General features: G+C 51.8%; 8 protein-coding genes across 8 annotated transcripts; 3 read left to right on the forward strand and 5 right to left on the reverse strand.

The window, feature by feature from the left end:
* Nucleotides 1–318: 318 nt before the first annotated feature.
* Nucleotides 319–2008, reverse strand: BJX68DRAFT_268590 (uncharacterized protein; the record flags this gene model as incomplete). The annotated part of the gene is made up of 8 exons (XM_071046131.1): nucleotides 319–657; nucleotides 714–803; nucleotides 872–1159; nucleotides 1223–1521; nucleotides 1571–1713; nucleotides 1765–1790; nucleotides 1846–1883; nucleotides 1948–2008. The coding sequence occupies 8 exons, from the start codon at nucleotides 2006–2008 to the stop codon at nucleotides 319–321; spliced, it is 1284 nt and encodes a 427-aa protein (XP_070897194.1).
* A 651-nt stretch (nucleotides 2009–2659) lies between these two features.
* Nucleotides 2660–4234, reverse strand: BJX68DRAFT_268591 (putative xylosidase/glycosyl hydrolase; the record flags this gene model as incomplete). Its single annotated transcript, XM_071046132.1, has 1 exon — nucleotides 2660–4234. One exon carries the CDS (start codon nucleotides 4232–4234, stop codon nucleotides 2660–2662), a length of 1575 nt encoding a protein of 524 aa, XP_070897195.1.
* Nucleotides 4235–5697: 1463 nt separating this feature from the next.
* On the reverse strand, nucleotides 5698–6843 carry BJX68DRAFT_240681 (NADP-dependent oxidoreductase domain-containing protein; the record flags this gene model as incomplete). Its single annotated transcript, XM_071040718.1, has 2 exons — nucleotides 6376–6843; nucleotides 5698–6279 (listed from the first exon to the last, which is right to left on the reverse strand). Exons 1-2 carry the CDS (start codon nucleotides 6789–6791, stop codon nucleotides 5700–5702), a joined length of 996 nt encoding a protein of 331 aa, XP_070897196.1. The 5' UTR covers nucleotides 6792–6843.
* A 1557-nt stretch (nucleotides 6844–8400) lies between these two features.
* On the forward strand, nucleotides 8401–9454 carry BJX68DRAFT_268593 (uncharacterized protein; the record flags this gene model as incomplete). Its single annotated transcript, XM_071046133.1, has 3 exons — nucleotides 8401–8736; nucleotides 8798–9189; nucleotides 9250–9454. The coding sequence occupies 3 exons, from the start codon at nucleotides 8401–8403 to the stop codon at nucleotides 9452–9454; spliced, it is 933 nt and encodes a 310-aa protein (XP_070897197.1).
* A 2143-nt stretch (nucleotides 9455–11597) lies between these two features.
* BJX68DRAFT_240685 (uncharacterized protein) lies at nucleotides 11598–12622 on the reverse strand. The gene has a single exon (XM_071040719.1). It carries the CDS (start codon nucleotides 12615–12617, stop codon nucleotides 11997–11999), a length of 621 nt encoding a protein of 206 aa, XP_070897198.1. The 5' UTR covers nucleotides 12618–12622; the 3' UTR covers nucleotides 11598–11996.
* Nucleotides 12623–13907: 1285 nt separating this feature from the next.
* On the reverse strand, nucleotides 13908–14996 carry BJX68DRAFT_268595 (uncharacterized protein; the record flags this gene model as incomplete). The annotated part of the gene is made up of 2 exons (XM_071046134.1): nucleotides 13908–14393; nucleotides 14463–14996. The coding sequence occupies 2 exons, from the start codon at nucleotides 14994–14996 to the stop codon at nucleotides 13908–13910; spliced, it is 1020 nt and encodes a 339-aa protein (XP_070897199.1).
* A 3320-nt stretch (nucleotides 14997–18316) lies between these two features.
* On the forward strand, nucleotides 18317–19726 carry BJX68DRAFT_123669 (uncharacterized protein). Its single transcript, XM_071036165.1, has 2 exons — nucleotides 18317–18864; nucleotides 19089–19726. Exons 1-2 carry the CDS (start codon nucleotides 18785–18787, stop codon nucleotides 19630–19632), a joined length of 624 nt encoding a protein of 207 aa, XP_070897200.1. The 5' UTR covers nucleotides 18317–18784; the 3' UTR covers nucleotides 19633–19726.
* A 3980-nt stretch (nucleotides 19727–23706) lies between these two features.
* BJX68DRAFT_123675 (uncharacterized protein) lies at nucleotides 23707–24103 on the forward strand. Its single transcript, XM_071036166.1, has one exon. The coding sequence runs from the start codon at nucleotides 23813–23815 to the stop codon at nucleotides 24050–24052; it is 240 nt and encodes a 79-aa protein (XP_070897201.1). The 5' UTR covers nucleotides 23707–23812; the 3' UTR covers nucleotides 24053–24103.
* Nucleotides 24104–24735: the final 632 nt, after the last annotated feature.

Here is a 24735-nt window from a genome sequence, read left to right on the forward strand (position 1 = left end):
GCAACACCCCAGTGCAACCCCAGAAAATGAAGTATCTTCGATATCCAATAAGTACAAGGGGCACTTTCATGATATTGCATTCCCTAGTCGTCGTATGAGAAAGGCGCAGGGAGTCTCGACATAGCCCCATCTAGCAAGCTTCTTCTAGTGGTTGTAAAGCGGCTTCAAGATGAGTGAAAGCATGGTCGGAAGCCAGTTTTTTCAAGTAATATATAGAGAATCACTATACCCAAATTTCGCTGTACATCAGACACCAGCGCCAAAGATCTTAAAAAAATTTGAACTCGAGTCAGATCGAACGATCCCCACAAATATACCTCAAACTGTCTCCTTCCTCCTCACATTCCTCCTATTCATCGTCGTAGCCGCCCTGACGAGTCCCAAAATACTCAGCTCAGTCCCAGACTTGTGCAGCGCAGAATCCGCATTCCCCATGTTCTGCTTGGCGAGACTCCTCATAAGCAACTTCCGCTGCATAGACGAATATGACGAGTCCCACCGCTGCTGGATATCCGTCCGTCGATGCCAGGCTGCCCAGATGCCCATTGTGGCCATTGTGAGGGGCACCGCGACGGCCCAATAGAGCCAGAAGTTGGAGTGCGCCCACAGGCCGGGTGTGGGGGAGTCGAAGTCGAAGAAGTTTGTTCCGAAGAGGCCCTGCGTTATTAGTCTTGGGGTGTTGTGAGGCTGATAGTGAGCGTAGAGGTGCTTACAGAGACAAAGGTTCCGGGGAGGTACACCATGCTGACAAATGCGATGGTCTTCATCCAGGCACTATCTGCTTGTAAGACGAGGTTGAATCCCTGCGTATTCTCAGTCAGCCTGGCGCCATTTAGGTTTTCATACTCAGCAGCGAAAAAAGGCACCGTACCAAGTTAATCTCATTAAGCAACCTCTCATTCAGCGACTTTGATCTCGCCTTGAGTGCATACGCAGCCTTCTGCTGAAGTAGAAGTTCCTGGTGTGGATCTAACCAATACCCGATGCCCCCGTCGTGTATGGCAGCTCCATCCTCTTCGCGCCAGCGGATCTGTTCCTGAACCAGTCGGTTCAGCGTGTTTTCGGCGACTTCGATAATTTCGCTGTAGTGGAAGGCGTGCCGCGCGATGTCGTGCAGCTCTGGGAAGAAGTCTTTGCTGTTGACGTTGAAGCGGCGGTTCTAGCCATACATTGTCAGTAGTTTTCCAAGATCATTCATTGTGTATATGAAATTAGAGCTAACCTTTTCGTGATCTCGTACTCGATCTCTGACCAGCCAATAGGCTTCATCATACTGTTCCAGCACGACTCGAGAAAACGCCGCGTGCCAAGCGAAAGGGTTGTTTTGCCGTGCTTCGGGCGAGGGCAGGGTGGAAAGAAACTCCTTCTGTTCTTCATTCTGGTTAGTCGGCGGTAGGAAATCAAAAAGGTAGACTAGCTGTCTCCGAGTTTGGTGGTCCCAGGTGACGTGCAGACTTGGCTGCTTCCAGTTGTAGACATTGGCGCTGTGCACGCGCTTCAGTTTGAAGCAGGTCCATGATACTAGATGTATTAGTAGTCCGCAAAGGGAAGAAAGGAGAAAAGTACATACCCTTTGGCGTAACTCTTTCTCCCATGTAGTCATACTGGCAGTGAAAAGTTCCGTTCAGGTCCTTGTCTATGACTGACCAGAATGCCGGCTGGAACCAGTCCTTGTAGTCGAGACGGACTTTGTCGAAATGGTTGGTGCAAAATCTATACCTCCACTCAGAGATTAGCACCCAGGTCGGTTATCAAGAGACATACATGGCAAAATTGGCAGTCGGTTCGTCCTAGATTCGTGTCAGCACTTGGTCACATGATGCTCGCTGATGGTCAGACATTTACGATGGCCAACTCCGACCCACGGTGATTCCATCCGGAGCCTATCATTATAGTCGGGATCAAGGGTGAGAAGAAATATTCATCATGGAACAAAATAATTTGTACCTGTTTCCTCGAAGATATGGATCGTATCCTCCACGGTCGGCGGCACCTCGTTGTCTGCCATTAAGGCTGTCACGTGCTCAAAGCCCTAAGTGATGTACTCGAACAAACGAATTCAGACATAACAATGGAAGGGGGCATTGTTCTATTATATAACTCGAATATAATAGCCGCATTATATCTCTTGCACCTTGTATCCTTTATCACCCTTGCCCTCTTTTGTCTTGGCGAATCTGGAGGCCGGTTGGGCTTGTCGTCACCCATTAGGCGCCGCCAAGGACTCGATATCAGGCTCTGTGATTGGCGGCTTCAGCGATATCCACAGGGATCTTCGGATACTCGCAGGAGACCAAGTCTGCCTCGTCTCGGATTTGAGCCACCCATTTGGTAGGTTTCCGGTGAGATTAACCTCGATGGGCGAGGCAGCCTTTGGGCAAGATATACCGTGCAATGGGAGGGAGCACACCACTTGTTGCTTACTCTGGGCTTAGCCTACACAGCCACATCCCGCGCAAGGCTGTTAGGCAGACGCATCACATTGAGCCAAGCGGGGTATCTCTGGGCCAAGCAGAAGGAAAACCGTGTTAAGGGATAGCGAGATCTGCTAGAATCGACGAATCTTTGGGGCACCTATTTCGCCAAACCCCTCCTATCAAGCTGCAAGCCTCATATACATACTATCGTATCGCTTGTTGTATCTACCAGGCGATATACCCTAGCTAGACTCCTCAGTAGCAAAGCTAATCACATCAACAGAGCCCCCAAGAGCCCTGGTCGCAAAGTTGAAAATCCCATATCGATATCCCATAAAGAACAGATAGTCCGTAGTAAGTGTATAAACGCCCCCCAACTCCGTAAAGTCGGTCCCATCCAAGCTATACGAGAACCTCGCCTCATGAGACCCGACTGCCCCAGCATCCATGCTCACCTTCAGCCACACCTTGGTCTGAGCGATTGGTGCCGTCGCTACAATCGTCCCAGTGCTTGTCGTGCCCCCGTACTGTCCCATCATCAGGCCATGCGCAACAGCAAGATAGTACTCTGTGCCATTGCGGACCACACCAATCCATGCGCTTGCGTCCTTGAGCGCTGCCAGGCCGCAGTGGTCGCCGTCGGCTATGTTGCTGAACTCCAGCTCGACGATCCCGTAGGGCTTTGCGCCGTGGATCCGATGTGTAAGCGTGTTCCTTGCTGCATAAAGGTCATTCGTCACGGTGGCAGTGTGCAGAGTCAGGCCAGGGTCATTGAGGGTAAACCTCGTCGTGTCCGGGTTGTGGTTCCACTGCCATGTTGGACCCAACACTTGGCCCTCGAAATCATCCACGCCCGTCCAAGACGGCACCTCCTCCTCCGTCTCCGGCAGCGGACTCGGATACGACACCCCCCACGACCCATCGACAGTCACCAGCACAGGAAACCCATCCTCGCCCCACGTAATCGGCGCGAGAACCGGCACGCGCCCAAGCGGATAGTTCCAGGCAAACGACATGAAATACCAACCCCCCGTCTCCTTCACCTCCACCAAACTCCCCTGGATCGGCACCCCCGTGCCCGGGACCGGCGACGCCATCGAACCACTATCAACCAGGATCCTCCGCTCATACGGCCCGAAGGGGCCATCCGCCTTCCACACCTCGGTGATCCCGTCGCTGGGACAGTCGTCGAGGATATAATACGTCCCGTTGATCTTGTACATGCGGTTGCCCTCGATGCTCGCGCATTCCGGCGGGGCGCTGAAGACTACCTGTGTCGTGACGACGCTCCGCCCGTCCGCCGACAGCTGCGCGACGCTGACATTGTTGCTCCCGTACGCGACGTACAGCGTATCGTCGTCGTCGACAAGCAGCCCGCAATCATAGAAGCACGGCTGGAAGCTAGCCGCCTGCTCCCAGGGGCCCGTGACGTCCGGCGCGGTGTACACGTACGTCGTCCAGAAATTCGCACACCCGATCCAGAACCACTGCTCGGTGCTTTCGCGGTACCGGAGGGTCGACGCCCAGGTGCCTAGATTGTAGGCTGTTTCGTTGGCGGACGGGAGGTCGTAGTTGGGGCCGAAGTCGAGGGTTGGCACTGAGTGGGCAATCAGTTCCCAGTTGACGAGGTCTGCGGAGCGGAGGATTGGGGCGCCCGGTGAGTAGTGGAAGCTTGACGCTGAGAAGTAGAAGTAGCCATCTGGGCCGCGGGAGATGTCGTTGTCTGGGAAGTCTTCGTAGATTATGGGGTTGGTGAAGGTTTGAGCTTGCACGAGGAATGCGGTGCTGAGCGCTGTGGCCAGTAGAATTGCCAGCATGATGGCTGCGAGAGGGCGAGATGCCTAAACACGCTCTCTACTCCTTGTGGAGATGTGCTCTCTTATATGCAATCTGACTTTTTCCCCTGAAAAAACAAAGTCACATTGAAAGAGCATGATATAGGCTAATCACGGATTTAACCGGCCTCAAGATCAGCGGGGGCATCTTATTTGTGGGGAATTAGACTTGAAACACGGCCCGAGATTCTGAGCCCGTGGCGATCTGCGGGGAATTCTGCAAGTTGCTCCTGGGGTAAAGTCTGCCCCCAAATTCAATTGGTGCGAGGCACCTCCTTTCTGTATACACCAGCTCTTTAGGGCACGGACAGAGCTCCAGCCCCAGCTTTCCGCGCTGCCCTAACCAGGCTTGCCTGCGAATGATTCAGGTTTCGAGTGGGGCCCATGCAACCTGCTTATGTTTTATGCAAGCAATTAGACATTGTGGCTTTGCTAGGTCAAAGCAAAGCCCTGCCAGGATGTCTGGCATTTCTACTAGTAGGTATGCGCCAGACCTCCTATTCTGGATCCTCTCTATTGCAGATATGGCACTGAAAGTATGATCCTCCTTCTTGGTATATAAATCATTCTACGGGAATAGCGGTTCTATTGGTTATTGGGTCTGAGCGTAGATGGGCTCTTTATCACGGATGGCGAGAGGGTCGACCGCTTCGTCGTGGTGGTCACCTTCTTGATCGGCATCGTCATGGTCATCGGACCCTCTGGACCCTTGCATACGTGGAAAAGCCAATACATAAACTGGTCGTCATTACGGTATTTATCACAGTATTCCTGTGCCTCCTTTCATTTGGAACAACCGCACGACCCCACGAGGCTCGGGCTGCTACAGTCGGGTGAGTACTCCAAGAAGAACATTCATTGCCCCGCGAGTTGACCCCTTGTTATGGCTACTCGGTGGTTCTTATGGTCTTCTTGCAGAGCGGCGAGCTCAGGATGTAGGGAGGGCCTTGTAACAACACATGGTAAGAGTCCTTGTTGATTTGATCGATCCCGTTCATCCCGTTCCACACTCTCCACCAATAAGAATGTAGAGAGCTTCTTTCATTTTGTACCTCTGCCCTAAAGCCAACCGACCCCTTTGATCCTCAGCCACGATCGCTTTCTTCCGGTCTGTCTCCACAGATCCGCTGTTTCATTGTCTAGGGCATTCCACTAAATTGATCATCTTGATCCATCCTGAGCTAAATATATCTCTTGACTGTATAAAAGCTGCTTTCCACCCTTCACCAAGAATTTATCATATATATATATATATATATACACAATCTCAGTTTGACGTTGCTATTTCCTCCTTGTGGACAGTGCTAGTCTCGCCCCTACATAGATCAGCCCTCCAGCAAGGGTGTATCCGTGCACAGCGTAGCCATAGCCCTTTGCAGCCAGTCAGTCAGGTCAGCACCTCTAGACTCGACAAGTAAAGAGCCTGGGTATGGATATGAGAAGAAACTCACGCAGCAGGATACCTCTCCCCCACAATTCCTCCCCTAACCCCCTCCGCCAACTTCCTCAACCCCTCCACAGCCCCCTCCCTCCCCCTCAACAACTTCAAAACCCTCCCCGCCGCCATATTCTCCTCCATCCTCTGCGGATTCTTCGTGCCCGGGATAACAACAACCCCCTGCGCAAGCACCCACGCAAGCGCAACCTGCGCCGCCGTAACATCCTCCCCCAGACTCCGCGCGACATCCTCAATCCCGTGCACGAGCTGCATGATCGCGGGAAAGTTACTCTCTGCGTATTTGGGGTACACGGTTCGGAGGTCGTTTGGCGGGAGCGAGGCGTGGGTGGGGAAGGAGCCGCTGAGGATCCCGCGGCCGATGGGGCTAAAGGCGACGATTTGCGTGCCGAGGGTGCGGGCTGTTGAGAGGATTGATTCTGAGGAGGAGGAGGAGGGCTTGGCCGACTCGATGTCGAGGGTGAACAGGCTGTATTCCATCTGCAGTCCGGCGATTGGGTGCACGGCGTGTGCGCGGCGGAGGGTTGCGACGGACACTTCGGAGAGGCCGATGTGTTTGATTTTGCCTTCTCTGGAGTGTCGCTCGGGTTAGCCACGGTCCCTTGGCCTCTTAATTGTCCTCTACAGCCCTTTATAACCATGGGAAGGTATGTAAGTAGGTACCCACTTGACAAGCTCAACCATGGCCATGACCGTCCTCTCAATGGGCGTGACCCCATCAACGCGATGACAGTAGTACAAATCGATACAACTGACCCCCAACCGCTCCAAACTCCTCTCACACGCCTCGCGCACATACGCCGGGTCCGAACGAAAGGTCCGTATCCCGTCGGCCTGGCGCTGGAGGCCGAATTTCGTCGCGATGAAAATCTCGTCGCGCTTTGCTTTTCCCGCGCGCCGAATCCACTCGCCGACGACGGCTTCCGCGTCCCCGTAGACGTCGGCCATGTCCCAGTGCCGGAGCCCCGTGGCGTGTGCATGTGACAAGAGGGAGAGTTTGTCGTCGAGAGAGCCTGCGGGGCCGTAGAAGCCGGCGAGGCTGCCGAGGCCGAGGCCGATGGGGGGGATTTCCAAGGCGGGCATTTGGTTTTCTTTTCAAGAGAAAACAATGATAGAGTGAGTAGTTGGACTGAAGTTTTTTTTTTTTTTTTCCTATTCAAGGTTGGGGCTGCGGAGTACTTGTATGCTTGAATACGCATACGAGGCAGGGCTGGCTGTGGATCGCGATGCTAAGCTTTACCGTTTCAGGTTCCCGACTATTAGTAGGCACCTACGAGATCTTCCATTCGCAAGCTTGGATGAGTCAATGCAGTACTAAATCAAGCGGTTGGTGCAACACTAGAGCAATTATTAATTGGCATATAACGCCCTTGTGCCAGGTCAAGATTGCTGATCTAGAATCCCGCCGAAGACGACGCTCTTGCTATAGATAGAGGCGGGAATAGCGAAGCTGACTTTTTGGGCCTACAGCAATCTCTCTTGGACATTATATACATTATATCTAGACTGCACTAGGGGCGTCAGACGCAGAAAGTCAGCAGTTCGCATGGTGGAGATTCAGAGCCTAGCTACGGATTCCTCAAAAGCCTGTAGCGCGGTAGAGAAGGCAGCAGGGTAGCAAGATAAGGCACAACCCTTACTAGGCCATGTATCACCTACAGAGTGACCGTCCCATGGAGGAATTCAAGTTGGGAAGGATAAGTGCTTAGCACAGTAGTGAACATGAAAGCTGGTAGTTGGCCGTGCCTTAACTGGGAGCTAAAATCTGGCTAAGAATTCATAAAGGGAGGTACTAGAAAGAGGTTACATAATTACCTCAAGCCTACCGAACCGAGGCGAGGATCGGTAGTTCCAGTGAATATGCACGACCAGCCTCAACAGGGAAACAATAAGGTGGTGGATCTAATAGCATCAGTAATATAAATCAAGAACATCACCTTGCTCAGACACTGAGGCCAATGACCTCGGTAGTAGAGAGGAGGTAGGGAGCGGTAATCAATCCACTCCTCGCAGCCCAATTGGTAGAAACAAACTGGGAAGAGCGTACTTGGAACTCACTATCATAAGGGGAGACACTGTACAGCCACGGAAAACATGTCATGATTCCTACAATCGGATCTAAACATGGTTGGCAAAGATCATAAAGTTCTAGAAGCTGGACTGCAGTGGTTTTTATTGGATCTATGCTTTCTGCAGCCTGAATCGGCCTTTTCTCTGACAGTTCATGCTGACAGGGTAAATTCCGGAGTGTATCAGGCTGAACTATCAAATCCTTCACTGTGACCTATATCAGCTAATTCCTAGCCGACGGTATTCACTCAAGCCTCAGCGCTAGCTACTTATATGTGTCCGGGGTAATCCGGGGTAGAACACCCCCGTGCGGGATAACCTAGTCTATCAGAAAAAGTCTCTTATTGGGCAATGGGAGTAGACGGTAAACTTTCGCGCTCGACGTCATGACTCTTGTCCAAAACCAGGGAACCGGACAGCGCCAGCCGAGCCTCGGGTCTCCAAACCAACTTATTAAATGACAGCTCGCGACTAGATTCCGAGAAGTACCTTTGCCACACAGAATTGCATTTCCCAACAATGACTTTTTTCTGTTCCTCAAATTGTCCTCACTCACCATAGCCCCAGCAGGCGCTGTGAAAATGGTTGATAGCGAGACTCTCGCGACCTTGATGGTGGCAGCATGGCCTACTCTCCGACAGCCTGCCTGGTGGTCACCATCGTCCTGCAGGTCCTGGTCCTGGTTGCAATTGCCCTGCGGCTTTACGTGCGAGTTGGGGTAAAGGGAAATATTGCAGCGGATGATTACATGGCGGTTTTGGCAACTGTGCGCAGCAACCGAACCCCGATTCCAACTTCTTCAGCTGTATACTTTTTCGTACTCGGTGCTAATACTCGCCCATACTTCAAGATTCTCTACACAGGTCTTTCGCTCTCATATATTATTGCCATGGCAAATTATGGGGTTGCGCACCCGGGACTTAGAGTCTCGAGCGAGCAGGCTGCTACCGGCCTCCTAGTATGTTTCTCGGGGCCACCGCGAGGATGAATATGATACTGACCTTTTCTTCAAAATCAAGCTAGTCCTCATCGGCGAGATCCTCTACCTCACGGCAACCTACCTCGTCAAAGTCTCCATCGCATTCACCCTCTTCCGAATCGTCACCGCAAAACCCCACCGCTACACCATCTACACCCTCCTCCTCATCGGCGCAATCCTCACAACCATCACCTGCTTCTGGGCTTTCTTCCTCTGCAGCCCCGTGAACTACTTCTGGGACCGATTCCGCGGCGCTGTCGGTTCGTGCAAGTCGATTCGCACCCTGATGGCTGTTCATTTCGTGCAGGCGTCGTGGACTCTGATATCGGATTTGACGCTTGGGCTGGTGATTCCGGGACTTGTGCTTTGGGATTCGCTTATGGAGAGGCGGACCAAGATCCTCGTGTGGTTTTTGCTGGGGTTTGGTTCTCTGTATTCCTCCCCCGTCTCGCAATTTAGAATAGCACAAATACTAACAAACATTGAACATAGAGCCGCAATCGCTACAATAATGCGCATGGTCTACCTCCCGACCATGACGATAACCGACAGCCCCGCGGATAACTACATCATCGTGTTGTGGTCCGTCCTTGAGGCGGCCATTGGCATCATCTGTTCGGCGGCCGCGACATGGAGGCCCCTGGTTTCGCGGCTGAGACGCTCTCCGATGGGGTCGCGTGAGCCATTGGGCAGCTAGCTAGATATCCAGTCAAACCGGGAATGAGTTGAATCCGATTGTCTGAATCAGATATAGATAAAAGATACAAGATATATACGGCTCTTCTGCATGGTAGTGATCAGTTTGATGGTGAGGATTCCATTGTATAGAAATGGCTGAAGGCTAATGCTGGCATGGCACCATATCTGAAGCAATGACTATTGCCCTAGGGCGCAAGAGATGGATTGTACAGCATAATGCGATCGTTCTCGGGCTTGTCAGCGACGATCATTTCCGTAGCAACCAGGTCCTCAGAAGATTAGCTTGCTGATAATCATTGCATGCTCCTTGACTTGATTGGATCCCAACTGGTGGAGCTTACCGTTTCCTTGATCAGCCGAGGCCTCCTTCACCGCGCGAATCCTGCGCCACGTCCAGTCTCCTTCACCAACTGATCACGCAGACTATCCATCTCGGCCTGCATGAAGGCCGCTTGACGGGTCCGGATTGATATATGCCACATTCCAGGTGGGATCTTCGGGAAGGTCAGGCAACGAGCTGAGGGGCGTGGAGAGGGTTGACCGGTCGAATGTACCGGGGCTGATGGTTAGATATCTGATCTGGTTCTGGACCAGGACTCGCTGTCATCCCTATTCGATACCTCCATCGAGAGTATCCTGGAAGATGAGAGGTCTGGCTCATCTTGTCAAGGGCAAAACAAAGTAGTCTTTGAATTGGACAATGGCAATATCAGAAAGACATCGAGGGAAAGTATCTATTTCGGGAGACGCGATTAAAAGAAGAGATCTTGTCGCGAAGTTCAAAACAGGACCAGAGCCATGGAGGCCCTTGTGCATCCTCTAGCTTTGGTGCCAGGTCAGATCTCATGTACTCCAATCAAGGGGGGACACGACACATGTGCTGTGATATATGTGATGTGATTTTCATGCATACTACCCACCAATTACTAGTCTTATCAGACAATGAACGCTATCAAAGCATCCCTCTTCTTGAAACAACCACCACGCCAGACGAATTCCGAGAGTTTAGCGACGTCAACCCCTTGATTGCGGACTCCCACAGGTTTCGAGCCTCTCGACATTCCTGCAAGTGTTCAATGATACCCTCGGGAGAATACACTTTTGTCTCGTGGAGCACAAGCATCAGACTGAATGACCCTTGAAGAGCCGCAGAGCCTTTTCAAAGATGATTTGGTAACCACACCACTGCAGCATATCCCACTAGGGATGCCATCGCTCTCAGGATCGATATAGGTTTAGTATGTTCCAGACAATGACCTTACTGTATATATAAAACTGTATGGGCAACCCGGGCTCGACTTGACGCTTTTCTTCAAGACAGATAAAGATACTATGAGGCTGTCCTGGCGCCACTGGGGTTTGTCAATTCTGAGTTTGACAATAACATCTATATAACTCACCTATCTAATCAATGATCATAGGTGGAACTGCATGAAAAAGCCCTTGAGAGCTATCATTCTCCATGCCAAACAGCTCTTTCAAGACGGAAAAGTCTGGATCTCTCCAACGATCAGGGAGGAGCGCTTTTCTTTTCCTGGCCGGGCCATCTTCAGTAATAGGGTAGGATATCTGGCCCAGATGAATCCACTCTAGTTTCCTGAATGTCCTGACATACTTGTCCGCCTGCAGTTTCATACGGGCCATATGACTTATCTCCCATACCGAGTTTGGCGTCGGCGGGAGGTTCTCCGGTAAATGGCCCTGAGGGCTTCCCACTCATGTGCTGTTGGAGTACGGAAGGAGTAATACCCTTCCGGCACTTGACCGTTGTCGATCCGGTAGGTATCCCTGGTTAGGGCGAGTTTCTTGAGTCTGCGCAGAGGAGACAGTTTGCTCCGGATGTGGTCGTGGTCGACAAACCAATCGTGTTCCCAGCCGCCTTGGTTACCAGACGTAATGTGCAGCTGTTCCAGGGTCGCAATAGAGGACAGGGCTATGAGGGAAGTCTCGGGAATCATAGTCCCGTCCCATTGCAACGAGAGGACTTTGAGATTGAATAATTCTCTAAGAGCGAATATCAGGGGCTCCAGAACAGCCGGTGGAGCGCCGTATTGAACACCAACGGCTGTTAACTGAGGGTTGCCCTGGAACACTCGGAGAGGCACCTTGGGAGGCAAAGAATACCCCGTCAAGACAAGCGTCTGAAGAGCCCGTTATGGCCCATTTCGTTCAAGCACTCCATTAAGGTTGAATAGCACATGGGTATCAAAATGGTAGAAAGCTGTTTGCTTTGCAGGACGCTGCGCAAAGATGTTGGACAAAGTGCCGGTTCAAAAACAATCTGCAGAGTCTTGAGACGAGGAAACTCGGCGGTAAACTGTACCGGTTTCTCTTTGTTCGATTCGGGCTTTGGCTCGGAGTATCGCGAGTGGTCGATGTTCAGGCGCCTCAAAGTAGAGGAGCATGCTTGTATAAGACTCCTCCAGAGTGAAGAGGAGTCGAGTGACTCGCGCTCCACAAAGACGCCCCATTCCCACTCAATGTTGATGTCAAGGCTCTCGAGCGGCCAGGACTTTGTCGAAAGAGCCACGGAATCAGAGTCAATTTGGACATACAGACGAAGATGCTTTGCCTTTGACTGCTGCCAGACAATTCAACAACGGGGTGTCTATCATGGTACCTGCGACCCATTCGATAGTGTCGAGGTGCGGTAGAGTGGAAATCACCGTAGGTGCGTGTCCTGCAGACGGACATATCCCGAGCTTTCTTTCTCCATAGTCACCTTCGATCCTATCGACCTCTTCTTGAGCTTCTTGGTCACGAGCTTCTTCGTTACGTAACCGAGTATTTGTTCTCAATGAACGAATTTGGTCTCTGTAGTAGTTTGAATTTGTCTTGACGCAGCGGATGCATGCACCAAGTGATAACCGCTCCGTGAGGCGGTTCGGAGATCGTGACCGCTCAGCAGCTTCGTAGATGAGAATCCCAAGGAGATGAGTAGAACTGGGACTAGAATCGAAGACGATAGCCTGAAACTGGCAGGAGCGTGCCAGCTGGCGGCAGTCCGAGTTCACCAGGGCAAGCGAGGCTAACGACTGTTTATCCCCGTCGAGGAAGCAGACGATTGTTGACAAGATTTCCAATGGAAGTTTGAAAAGGCGACTGTCTCGTGCGACAAACGGCCTGCCTTCCATCACCCGGTCGGGTGTTAGCGGTGCCATGATGATAGCACTCAGTTATCATGTGGTGATCTTGGATGGAGTGAGGGTAACCAGGTAATCAATGAAACACGTGATCCCGATCATATCCAGATTTGACGTCACTTTTATATTTGACAAGCCTCGGTTCCGGGGGAAGAGATCGGATGATATCAATGGTCCTCAGCATGGATCAACGGACTGGACGACGCCGGTATAGTTCTGCAGTCACGGAGAGGGATGCCCGCTGGGCTGTACGAAGGTTGGTGAAGAGTGTAAGTGGAACTTATTTGGTAACACGACGGCCTGATGGTCCTTTGCACCTTCTGGAAGAGCATAGACACCATAGCATGCGAGTAGTCCTACGGGGACTAACGTGCTGAACACAATTCCAAGTTGTAATGAGACTCCAAAGCCTACAGTACTCGACTTGTAGATCCATGCACCGTGAGTGGTACTATATCGCGTCAGGTCTTAGCGTGTAGCTAGTTTTGCTCAAGTGTATGGCATTGTTTGGTGCTATAATGACGATATATGATCGCCAACAACTAACAAGGCACATGGGTTCATGGGCTGGAAGTCGTGATCCGAAGGTTAGGTAGGGCCCAATCAGCTGAATGATCAGGTTAAAGTAGACTTAGATGCCAAATAGTCTGTCTATTTGGTCCGGGCCGGCGTACCACTAGTAGTGCTTTAGTCTTGACTTTGTAGATGATCCTATAACGCAAGATCTACATGGATGGCATACGAATAGTTAGACTCCAGGGCACTACAGACCACTACCCGAGACAGAGAAAGGCAAAAGGAAACAACAACAAGGTGTGGCAAATCGCAGAGACCAGCCCGGGTATCAATTCTTTAATGAGGTGGTGTAGTAGTAGAGTACAAAATGAAATGGAGATAGAGGACCGCTCTAAACACTTCGGTCCCCCTTCCACGTATGATGATAGCGACAATGATTGCGTGCTTTCGCTTCGCTTCTTTGGCAGTTCGCTCGAGTCAAAATGGAAAGCAAAAAAAAAAAAAAAGAAAGAAAGAAAGAGAGAAAAAAGGTCCATGCGCCTGGGAACCAAAATCCCAACTCCAACTCCGAGTCCAGTGTGGGCTGCTGATGATGATGAGCTTTCGCTGTTGAGGTAAAGATGTAGATCGAGGAGAGAACAGAGTTGTAAACGCAAAAATCAAGGCCCAAGAAAATCATTCCGCATACGCATCCCAAACATTGGTATCATGCTAGCATTAAACAGTTCAAGTAATCGCAGAAAACAACTCTCGCTTGACGGAATGTTGGTTGAGAGGAGGCTTCGCGGGGAATCATCCGCGCGACTGTCGTGCCCTGCCCAGCCAAAGCTGCCACCATCGGCTGACACCGAGAACAGCAGCTCGACCGTCGTCCTTTCGTTCCGTTCCGTCAGGGTTTCCGAGAATCATAGCGAAGATCCAGAAGAATGCTGCTGTCCATGCGAGAAGGAGCAGGCCAAATGACATGAGTGACGACAAGAGGAGGACCATAATCAGTCCTCCGACCGAGTAGCCTTCACCATAGTCCGTGACGGATGATCGATCCCCGTCGTTATATACCGAATGCGATGAAGCCTGTCGCAACCCGATCAAGCGCTCGTGAATGTGTAATTGTGGGACCAGGAGATCGCACAATTGGGCGCGGAACGATGTCTTTCGGAGGTAGGGTACGCAAGAGCATAGCCGTAGAGGCGACACGATGAGTGTAAAAAGGAGCCCGAAGATAGTGTAAAGGGTTGTGAGGAGGGAGAAGGCGGGAATGGGAAGAGACATCCGAAACTGTGGTTCAGCCGTTAGTCCCGCACGCTAAAACCGCCATGTGATAGGTCGTCTTGGTCTACAACTCACCAGCATCAAGAGCGCATCCTGACTATCGTCCGCGACGAACTCGTCATCCTGTATTGCCCTTTTCTGAACACGAGCCGCACCATGATTACGATTGTCCCCCGACATGTATGACGAATGATCGGTCCAACTTCCACGAACGCGGTCTTCTTTGCGCGCGGCTCCGCTGCTGTAGGAACTCCAAGTCAATATGGAACCGTCCTCCGGGGAGGGCGAGGATACGAACGTCAATGGAGCCGCGGCAGCCTGCTGTATCTGGTGGACCGGCTTCACGGACTGGTATTGCTGGGAATGGCGGTTGGAGGGAGGATATGAAGAGTCCCAGGGATCGGAGGGATAGTGTCTGATGGAGGTGTGAACGGAGGTTCGCTCCGATGGAGGGTCGTTGTGTCGCGGCGACGCACGATGCGACTCGGTCGGTACGTGGGCGGTCGGAGGAGCAGATGGTTGGTTTTCACGATCGGAAAGATATGCGGCAGCGATCTGGGGATGCTCTTGATAATAGGCGGGCGAATGGGACATGTCAGGTTGTCTCATTGCGGGCAAGGTCGAGGTCGAGAAGGAAAGGGGATCAGGACAGTCGGAGTCGGTGGAGCAAACAAGGGCGCAACGGAGATCTGCCCCCTCAAAAATGCGACGGAAAGCACGCCAGGTGGTACAAGCAGTGCACAGCAAGCACTAGGGATGAGCTCACTGCATGGCTCTAAGCGCAAGGGAGATAAATTTTCTTTCGCAAGATAATCGATAGTCGATAAGGAATCTGGAGGAATGGCAGCCGGAGACACAGCACCGAGGGGAGAGGGGAATAAGCGACGGTGACGGCGTGTGGGAGGGGAACGGATGGAGGAGGGATAGGGGAGCGGAGGAGGGAGAGGAGAGGAGGAGAGGAGGACCAGGGTTATAAGGCCATGGGCAGCAGCCAGGGAGGTTACAGAGCGGAAATCCAAGAAAAGGACGAGAGAACCAAGAAGGAAGACGGTCTTGTCGGAGGGCAACTTGCAGCGGAAGGGGAGAGAGACACTGCCTCTGCCTGCGTTTTTGCTGCCAAGACGCCCAGATGCCGAGCCCTTGGCGTTCAAACGATGACCATGTCAGAGTCTGAAGCAGATCTCGGTCCTCCGCAGCGCAGTGACAAACGGGTCGTGTTGAGGATCATGAGGAAAGGAATGGGGAGGATCCGCAGGCAGCGTAGAAGAACGCTTCATGTCCGCGTAAGGGAACAGCAACTCCAACTCGCAGAAGCTCTGATCTACGGCGCAGGTCTTTGCAGAAACAGCCAAAGTTGAGAACCTTGGAAGACGCAGTGTTGTGTTTGAATTCAGACTGGATTACCGTACGAGACCGTACGACCGGCCAAGAGCGCCAAGGCCATTGCGGGGATTTCCATCTTGATTGCAGCGCGTGTGATTTGCCAGCAGCCGCTGGGAGCGTCTGTGATCCGCACTCGGAGGCTGGCCTCGTTGGCTTGGCGGTATTACAGTGGCTCTGATGTTTCCGAGATCAGATTCTCACCTACATACTATGACTAAGATTATTCCCTTCTCGTCCGGGTGGAATCTTTGCCAGGGATGAGTGCGTTGGGCTGCTTGTTCAAGGGAGGAATTGACACAGCCGGATGCCCCCGAGGGGTTCCTCATCAACACTCAAGTTCAAGTCTTTGCTCTCAACTTGAGCATCTCAACTTGAAGACTTGAAGTTCACAAACTGTATTGATGGGGCCGTGTTACGAGCCACTCCTCTCAGCCTCCTATTGGCTCAATCCAGCCCCAAATCTGACAATGCCCACCTGTGATGGTAATTTTGGCGATGGTTTCATACGCACCACACACCTTGAGCCACCCCAAGCCAGTCGTGAAAATTCTCCCACCCAGCGCCCGCAGCTCCTGAGTCCTGAGGCTGCGCCGCGCAGTCCGCACAAGCTCCAACTTGTCCACGCGTCCTCAAATCGCACCATTCCCCCTCAGCCCCCAGGGATGATTCCTCCAATACAAAACCCGCCATCCCACACAGCGCGCTGCTATCTTATCGCTCTCCCGGCCGCGGAGACTCCTCATCTGCCTGTCCTGGTGAGCCCTGCGCCGAGCCACTCGCCCAGCCCGCCCAGAAGTTAGCATCTTCGTCAGATCACCATGACAAAGGCAACCGGCTCAACGAGAGCGTCCATTCGTCTTTGGTCTGTCCTTTCCAAAACTGAGTGCCGACGCCCGATCTGACGAATCACAATCGTGGCTCTCGAACCCCTGCTGTACCCGCATCCGGTTGGCTTTGCAATATCACGAACTGAATCGCGTTTGAGTTCAAGAGACATCGGCCTCGTCCCAAGATCTCACCAAGCCGTGTCTCGGAATTTGATTTCGTGGAGAAACCAATGCTTTGCGTGGTGGAGATGTGGCTTCGCGTGGCGTGGTAATTTCCCCCCTCCTTAGGCTCCTTTCTCTCTGGCGCCGATTCCGAGTCGACGATGGATCATGGCTCGCGCTTGTGGTTCATTTCCTCGACTCCAAATGAGTCCAATCGATGCTTCTTGGCCGTGTCGCCGAGACGTGAGTAAGAATCCCGACCGCCTGTGTAATCTTGGCCGTCGATGCTCACCACGTTATCGGCTTGAATTGTCGGCTGCTGCAATTCTGCGATCTTTGTCCTTCAGGCCTGTAACGCCTGATCGTCCTCTCCTCGGGGGTTATAGGTCCCACGGTGCGCAAACAAAGGGAGGAGGGGAGAGAAGTATATGTCAGATCAAGCTTGGCCAGTAACCTTCTGCAGCCCAAGGTTACAGAGGCCCTTTAGGGCTGGCGACAAACCCTCCGAGAGACAACTCACAGACTGCACAAGATTTTTGAGATGGAACACAGCTTCCTCGAGTCCAGACATATTAATCTCCGACTCAACGGCACAAGCAAAGATACCTACGGAGTATCGGGATTTTGCCACTAGTCGACCTCGGCCTCTGATCCTTATCACCGCCGTCGTTGCATGATCAACCTATCCTCTGCCACGTTTTCTCCAGACGCGGGATAATCACCGGTCCATTCCGCGAACTCTAAGAGGAGGAACTGCTGCTACTACATCGTATGTACTCCGGAGTAGTCTGCGCCCTTGGGTGACAGCTGAATCCACTGTCCCGTGTGTCCGCACCAGACCGCCCTTGCCCTTGTGAATCTGATGTGCCGGTATTCCGAGTAGTCGATCTTGGCTCTGTCTGATCACCGCAGTGATCTTCGCGATTTGCCTTTCTTTCACGGACTCTGTCCGACGTACAATACTTGGGTACCTTGCCAAGTCTTGGGCTTCTTGGGCCTCTTGGTGGTGACTGTCGTGCCACATCATTGCGGAGATTGAAGTACAAACCTCATAGTGCGACGATGTCGGAAATGGGGTACACGGTGTTTTGCCGATGGTTGCTCATACAAGACGAGGATCCCTTGTAAATATCTGAGTCTTGGTATCCAGGCCATTTCGTATAAGTCCCTCAAGACCGACCTCCTCACGTCGGAGTTCCCTCGAGATATCTTACCTCTCGAACAACCTCGCAAGAGACATTACTTGGGATCCGACTCTAGGGATTCAAATGCCCCTGATCCGATGAAAAGCCAACACTGGTGGATTCTGTTACTTTGATAACAGGGCTATGCCGATAATGCTGCTACAGTTACCGACCAAAACTCGGACGAGACTTGGCAAACAGTGTCTTGAGTCCCGACAAAGGTTCTATGACTATCTCTCGCACAGTGCACGATAATGGAACAGCGTTGCTCTCTCTACCATGACCTATTTCTTCCCTTCGAACTCAGATGGGCTGACCTCATCTAGATGAACTTTTGCAAAAACCTACCAAGCCTGACACTGTTTGATCATGGCCAGTATCCTTGGGCAATGGGTCAAATGCCAGAATGACGATGATTGACCGCGAGACTATCAGTACATGGCTACACTTCTAGGCATATTTCGATTGTCCAAGTCGCAGTCAAGTGAGAAGGGCTAGCCGCCAGTTAAAGGAAATCACGGCATTCCCGGCAATCCAGCGCGCTCAGCCGGATGACCACGGCGGATGCACTTCAAGCCAGCTGGAACGCTGATGCTCACAGCATCCCTGGCGCGAGTGTTTCGCGGGGCGAAACATGCTACTCCGTTTCCCTCATCGAGTCCGCTCCCATAGGACCTATACGGTCGTCCATTTGTCCGATCTATAACCTCGAGCTCGCTGGTTCTTCTCCTTCACCCTGTCTGCTCAGGTTTTCTGAGTTGCTCTCGAGGCAAAGCATGTGCACAGGCGCTATCGGGTGTCAAGAACGATGAGCTTCGCCGGCTGTTGATAGAGCTAGAACATGCGAAGTGCAAAGTATATTGACACGGAGCCTCGGTATGATAAGGGCACACGGTATGATCCAGGTGGATGGCCACCGCAGTAAGTCAACATATTGCGATTGCTCTTTTCTCCGTATTTTCTTAGACGGGGTACATGGTCAGCGGACGTTCCACGCGCGGCGGTACCATATCCAGATCCCTGTCAAGCTGTGCAGTACCTAGGTATTCCATGCGGCCGTGGCCGTTCGAGCAAGACACACAATCTGCCCACTAGAGGTTATCCAGCTACAGGGAAAGTATACTCAATGACCATACTCATGCTAGATGTGTCTACGATGAACAAGTCGACAAATCGAGGCCAACCAATACCACCGAATATGGAAGGCACGAATGGTCGACCCCCCGGGACCCTGCGGTTGCTCCTTCGGTTTCTCATCCTACAACCATACATACAATTAGGGAAGGCACGACCGGGCGGGTAGCGAGGCGTACCTTCCTCATTGAGGCCATGTCGAATCAGGAAGGCGCAATGATCGCTCCTTCCTTGTTGAAATTGAATAAAATGAGGAAGGCGCAGCGGTCGTTCCTTCCTTGCCAAGGCTGTACCAAATATGGAAGGCACAGGCATGGTCGTTCCATCCTAGTTGAGGGCATGTCGAACGAGGACGGCGCGCTGGTCGTAGCTTCCTCGTTGCGGCGGCCATATCGAATCAGGAAGGTACGGTCGTCGTGGTCGTTCCTTCCTCATCGCGATGGTATCAGATCAGGAAGGCACAATAGTCGGGGTCGTTCCTTCCTTATCAATGTCATTTCATCTGAGGAAGGCACGATTGTTATGGTCGTTCCTTCCTCGTTGAGGTTGTACTGAATAAGGAAGGCACGGTTATCATGGTCGCTCCTTCCTTGTTGGAGGTATAACCAGCGGATAAGGAAGGCGCGACCGACTCGCCGCACCTGCCTTTATAAGATGCAAATAAAATAGGAACAGAGGTAAGAGCAGTGAAAGCGCCTCAGCATTATTAGACCCAACTTGGGTCCGTTCCGAGCGAGCTACTACTACGCGGCGCATGGCGCACGATTTCTGGTTGTAAGCGCGTCGTGTCTTCCACTGGGGTTTTGATCCATTGGTTTATACACCCGAAATACTTCGGGCGAACTACTAGTGAGTAAGTACCATGCTTTTTCTGGCCTACGGGTAGACTGCAGGAAATCTCTATCTCGAAATCCTGGAAGGTGTTTATACCCCGGTGCGTCTATCTTCCTAGTTAAAAGCGGGCTTCGAGACTTGAGGCTCTGGGGCTGGTTACAAGTCGCCGGCGATAGATCGTTAGCAAGGTAGTCTGACAGACCCTCGTGAAAGCGGTCGAGGGTCCCAAAATACAAGGCGATCAGAATCATTGGATGCTACCCTGAAGACCCTGAAATCAGGCACCAGCCGCGGGCCATCGCAGCATAGGAACCATCCGCCATCATCCCCGCTGCCAAAGGGATAAATGCCTAAAAACCTACCCGACCGTTACGCCTAACCTCCGAGTCTCACAATAGCTACCTAGTACTCATCCGGTATATGAACATAGCAAGATCTGAATCTGCATCTGCCATCTGCCTTGCAGCACATGAGAAAACACAGTCAGAACACGCTTGAAATGACACGCTACAGTATGCAGTGCGACTGGCTCTCCCTGGTTATGTCGGTTAGGCCCCCACGATTGTCAATGCATCGGCCGGTTGGGAGGTTCAAGTTTGGGGATCGGGCCTCTGACGGTACTTGCATGGCGAGTCGGTCTGTCCTATCGAGGTGCATGATGCTGTATGACCTGGCCAGGTCACGGCTGCGGTTTGGATGAAGGGTTCTGTGGTTCTATGGTGCCGTATATATAGTTTGGGAGGGTGTTTGTGGGGATGATAACCTGGTTCAAAGAGGGGCCTGTCAATATGTCGATAATAATAGAACCGGTCAGATTACTCCCCACTCATTCGTAAATGCCGCTTGTCTCCAGGCTACCAGCAAAACCCTGGCTTGACCCTCAGCACGGATCCTGCTGCATCACAGGTTCCAGCAGTAGAGACTTGAATGAACACACAGACCCGCTCTGCTGCATCTCGCTTTCTGGCTCAACCACTGCCTGCAGTGTCTCAGAACGCCTCGGTCGAGACCCTGTTGGTGCAATTCTGGAAAACTTCCGTAACATGTTTTGATTCGGGCTACTGCGCCGCTGCAGAGTGCAGCGTTTCGTTTCCTCGTACTAGTACGTTGTAGCACTGTGCGAATCTGACATCACCTACATAGATCGGCGATGTTGTACCACCATAAGAGAGATTTGCTAGCCAGAGTAGCAGCATGTTCAAGCCTAGCCATTCTGTCTTGTTGCTGCTGTTGTCAGTAACGCGAAGGAAACCCAGCAAGCAAACAGCAAAGAAGTTGACAAGTGTTGTGGGTCACATGATTTGCATGGCGTTTGCAGGGTTGTTGACATTTCTATGCCGGTTGTTCTCGGACCGGCATAGAGATAAACTCAAGAGTGCTCTGGTTCTCTCGAGGACACCGTAAGACGTGGAAGATTTGCCACGTTCTCTGCTCGTTTTCCACAGATGAGTCTGTATTGAATCAGCACTGAATCATTGTGGAAGTGGGAATAATCCTTATGTCAACCCAACGGCCCGGCTCGGCCGTTCTAGTACGTACGGTGTACCGAGGTCAAGCAAGGAGACTTGCCGTCGTGCCCGAAAGCAACCTAATTTTCCCATCATCGTGATGTAGTCGCCATGATCGCTGTAAGTGATTATTGGATCCCTAAACTTTGTGTCAATGAAGGCTCCAGGAATGAACCATGTAGTAAATCGGTAGGTTCCCGAGTGTCGCCATGCCAAAATGACTCCCATGGTCGCCTCTTGCCGTGGTCGAAGTTTGGAGGTGATTAGTTAAGTTCTCCATCCACGATCCGTTGTCTGTGTTGTGTTTGGAATGATGGATGGTGATTACGTCGACCACTCTTCGGAGGGATGGACAACCTAGAGCCTGGAGGATGCGGGGGTATCACCATTTGAAACGGCGCCTCGCGGCTCTGCGAATAGGCACTGCGGACGAGGTTCTGGAGAAATCGCTCACATGCTTTTCCATCCAAGGATGGTGGCATCGTATCTAGCTTACATAAGAAAGAGCATGGGTTTGTGGTGGAGAGAAAATAAAAGCCTCAGGCAGAATTGGCATGAGCCTAGGATTCGGCAGGTGAGCATATCGCAGGCGGAAACTTCAACTTTTCAAGGAAGAGATATGCGATAATGTTTTTCAAATTGATTATTTGATATTTAAATGGTGATAGAAGATGGATTATATATGGTTGAATTGAAAGTTTTGATCGCGGTCGCGATGGCCGTCCGCTCCTCAAAAGCACCTCGTGAGCGTCTACTAGATATCACTGCACTTATTGCGTAGTAACAGCGTCATTCATTGCTATCTGTAGGAGAAGCCCTTGACTGAGATGTAATAAGACTATTTCTCTTGGACGCCAGAAGCAATGCAGCACACCTTCGCCCTTGCAGATGTTGTGTGTCATAGCGAACACTAAGATATATATCCAGGCAACATGGTGGGCTTCTCATCAATAATCGACTGCATAGGTAAAACTTTATTTCTATGAACCACTATGCTACGATATAAACCTGAAATATAGATACTCTTTCCTCACTGAGAGTGTGTCAACTTCTATAGCTCGTATCTCCATGTCGTGGTGAAGTATACTTGCGGAGAACTCCAATCGAAAGGCACCACTGCGGCATCTTTTTGAGATAAAACAGCTCAAATTTCCCCTTGATGCATATGACAGCTCATGATACGAACAGAAATGCGTGAACTAACAGTGGTCAAGTCTTCAGCTGACTCGGGAGCTGCACTCCAGTCTCCAAAGTAAGTCGCTCTTGACCGCGGCTGTGGCTCGGGCCCGAGAATAGGGGACGAACTTTGGCGCAGAGTGGACACTGGATAGCTCGCATTCCTCGAGCATTCTGGGAAAAAGGCAAAAGCCGAGGAGCATGCTCATTGCTCCGTAATCGGGCGCCACAGCCCAGCGGCCAGCCAGCTCAGTGGCAGCCCAGGATCAGAATTCTAACGTTGTGTGGGACCCGTGCAGGCAGGGCGCGCCGCGCATGTTTCGGACTTGAGAATGAGATAAAGGTACGAACCAACACCAAGTCTGACAGGCTAATCTGATTTGCGACGAGTATACTTGTGTATCTTTACTTTTTTTTTCCCTATACAAAGAAATAATTCTTTGTGTGTGCGCGCTGATCGGCTGTGAATCCTTCAAGGTTGGGGAAGGGAACGCCCGGAAGGGAGGACAAAAAAAGAAAGCAAGCGATCGGCCCACTCTAGGCGATGCATCAAGATCATCGACCACAACAACAGAAGAACCCGACGGATCAACACTCGGGAACGGCCCACTGGTCGAGGTCCGTCAGCATTTCTGTGGCTGGTGGCTGGGCTCGATGGCTCTGGCGTCTGCTTCGGGCTAGCGCGGGTACTCCCATTAAGTAAGCCTGCGCCGACCACAGCGGCTGAACCACTGAAACCCTTGAGGCCACCTGGCTAGGCTGATGTGGGTATGACGGAAGAAGAAGCCTGATTGCCCAGAAAACTTCATTTTGACTCCTGGCTGGCTGCTGGAATGGAATACCACCCGAGAGATCTTCATACGAAGCAATGACCCGGGTGTGATGCAAGGAAAAAACTTTTGTTCTCTTCTGATCCGTGACAATGCAGGCAGCTGCAAGCCAACGCACAGATTCAGTCGGCTGAACATTGCCGGGTCTATGCAGCGTCGTTTGACGTATTGACATCGGTGTCCCTGCTTAGCTGCGGCATATGGCTAAAGGTGGAAGGGGATGATCAGACCGTGCGAGGAAGGGCGGGAAAGGGGTTGCAATTTGCTTTTGCCTTTTGCCTTTAGCCCTTTGAGAAAGGGCGTTGGCGCCGCCTGTGACTTTAGAAGCCTGCGGAGGCGCGTGCGAAATCGCGGTTGTACGGAGTACTCCGGAGTAGGATTGTGTGGATGGCGCCCAACGGACCAGTTTTCTGGATTATTTGGGAGGGGCATCGTTTTATTGCGAGCTGGGCGATACAAAGTGCGGTTCACTCTTGGAGGAGCGCCTCATGCCTGACTCCTACGTTAGTATGCTACTTGGCGTGCTCCTTGGAAGGTGCCGGGAGCTTACCTCGCTTTAGCTGGCTGAGCTTGAAGGCAAACTCCGGAGTCGCACGCACAGAGTGGCAGCCGTGGATGTTTGTGTAGGCCCACCCACACCGTCTGGAATTATTGGCGGCGGTCCATAAATTATGCGCTAGTAGATTAAATAATTACCTAACCTTCCTAAAGCATCATGGCACGGGGAAAGAGAGGGCCGGTGGGTCTAGCTCCATGGCCCTCATGCAGCCACTCGGCGAGTCACAGCCGGGGGTTCGTGCTGGGCGAGAGCCCCTCCCATGATTTCCCATTCCCTCATCCCTGGATGGTCTGTGGCTCCGGCGCTTGCATCCTCGTCAGACCTTGCCCTGTTTCTGACCCCATACTGCCAGATTTTTCTTTTTCGCGGTTCTGGCTCTGTACTTTGGGGTCTTTATTTTGCGAATAGACATGTGCAAGACCAGAGCATCTCTATTTTTGTCGTTTCAGTGTCTACTGAGCACCATGGGCGATTAGGTTGTCGCATCACGATGCATCCCTGGCTATCTTTGGGGTACTAGCGCCTGCGCTACTGATCTCGATAATGCCCCCCGGAATGTTTTTATTTTTATTTTCGGTTTTTATTCTAATTTAATTTTATTTTCCACTTTCTTAGCCGGCTCGTATAGTGGGCCGCATAACGTACGTATTCTGTGGCCTCAAAGTCACAGCCCCGCTTGCCAACATGACACACTTAGCCTCCTTCCAGCCCATCGTGTGGACGGAATCGTCATGCCGTAATTGGGATAGAA

Source organism: Aspergillus pseudodeflectus (assembly GCF_044049435.1).
Source record: "Aspergillus pseudodeflectus strain CBS 756.74 chromosome Unknown BJX68scaffold_32, whole genome shotgun sequence".
NCBI classification, from domain to species: Eukaryota; Fungi; Ascomycota; class Eurotiomycetes; order Eurotiales; family Aspergillaceae; genus Aspergillus; species Aspergillus pseudodeflectus.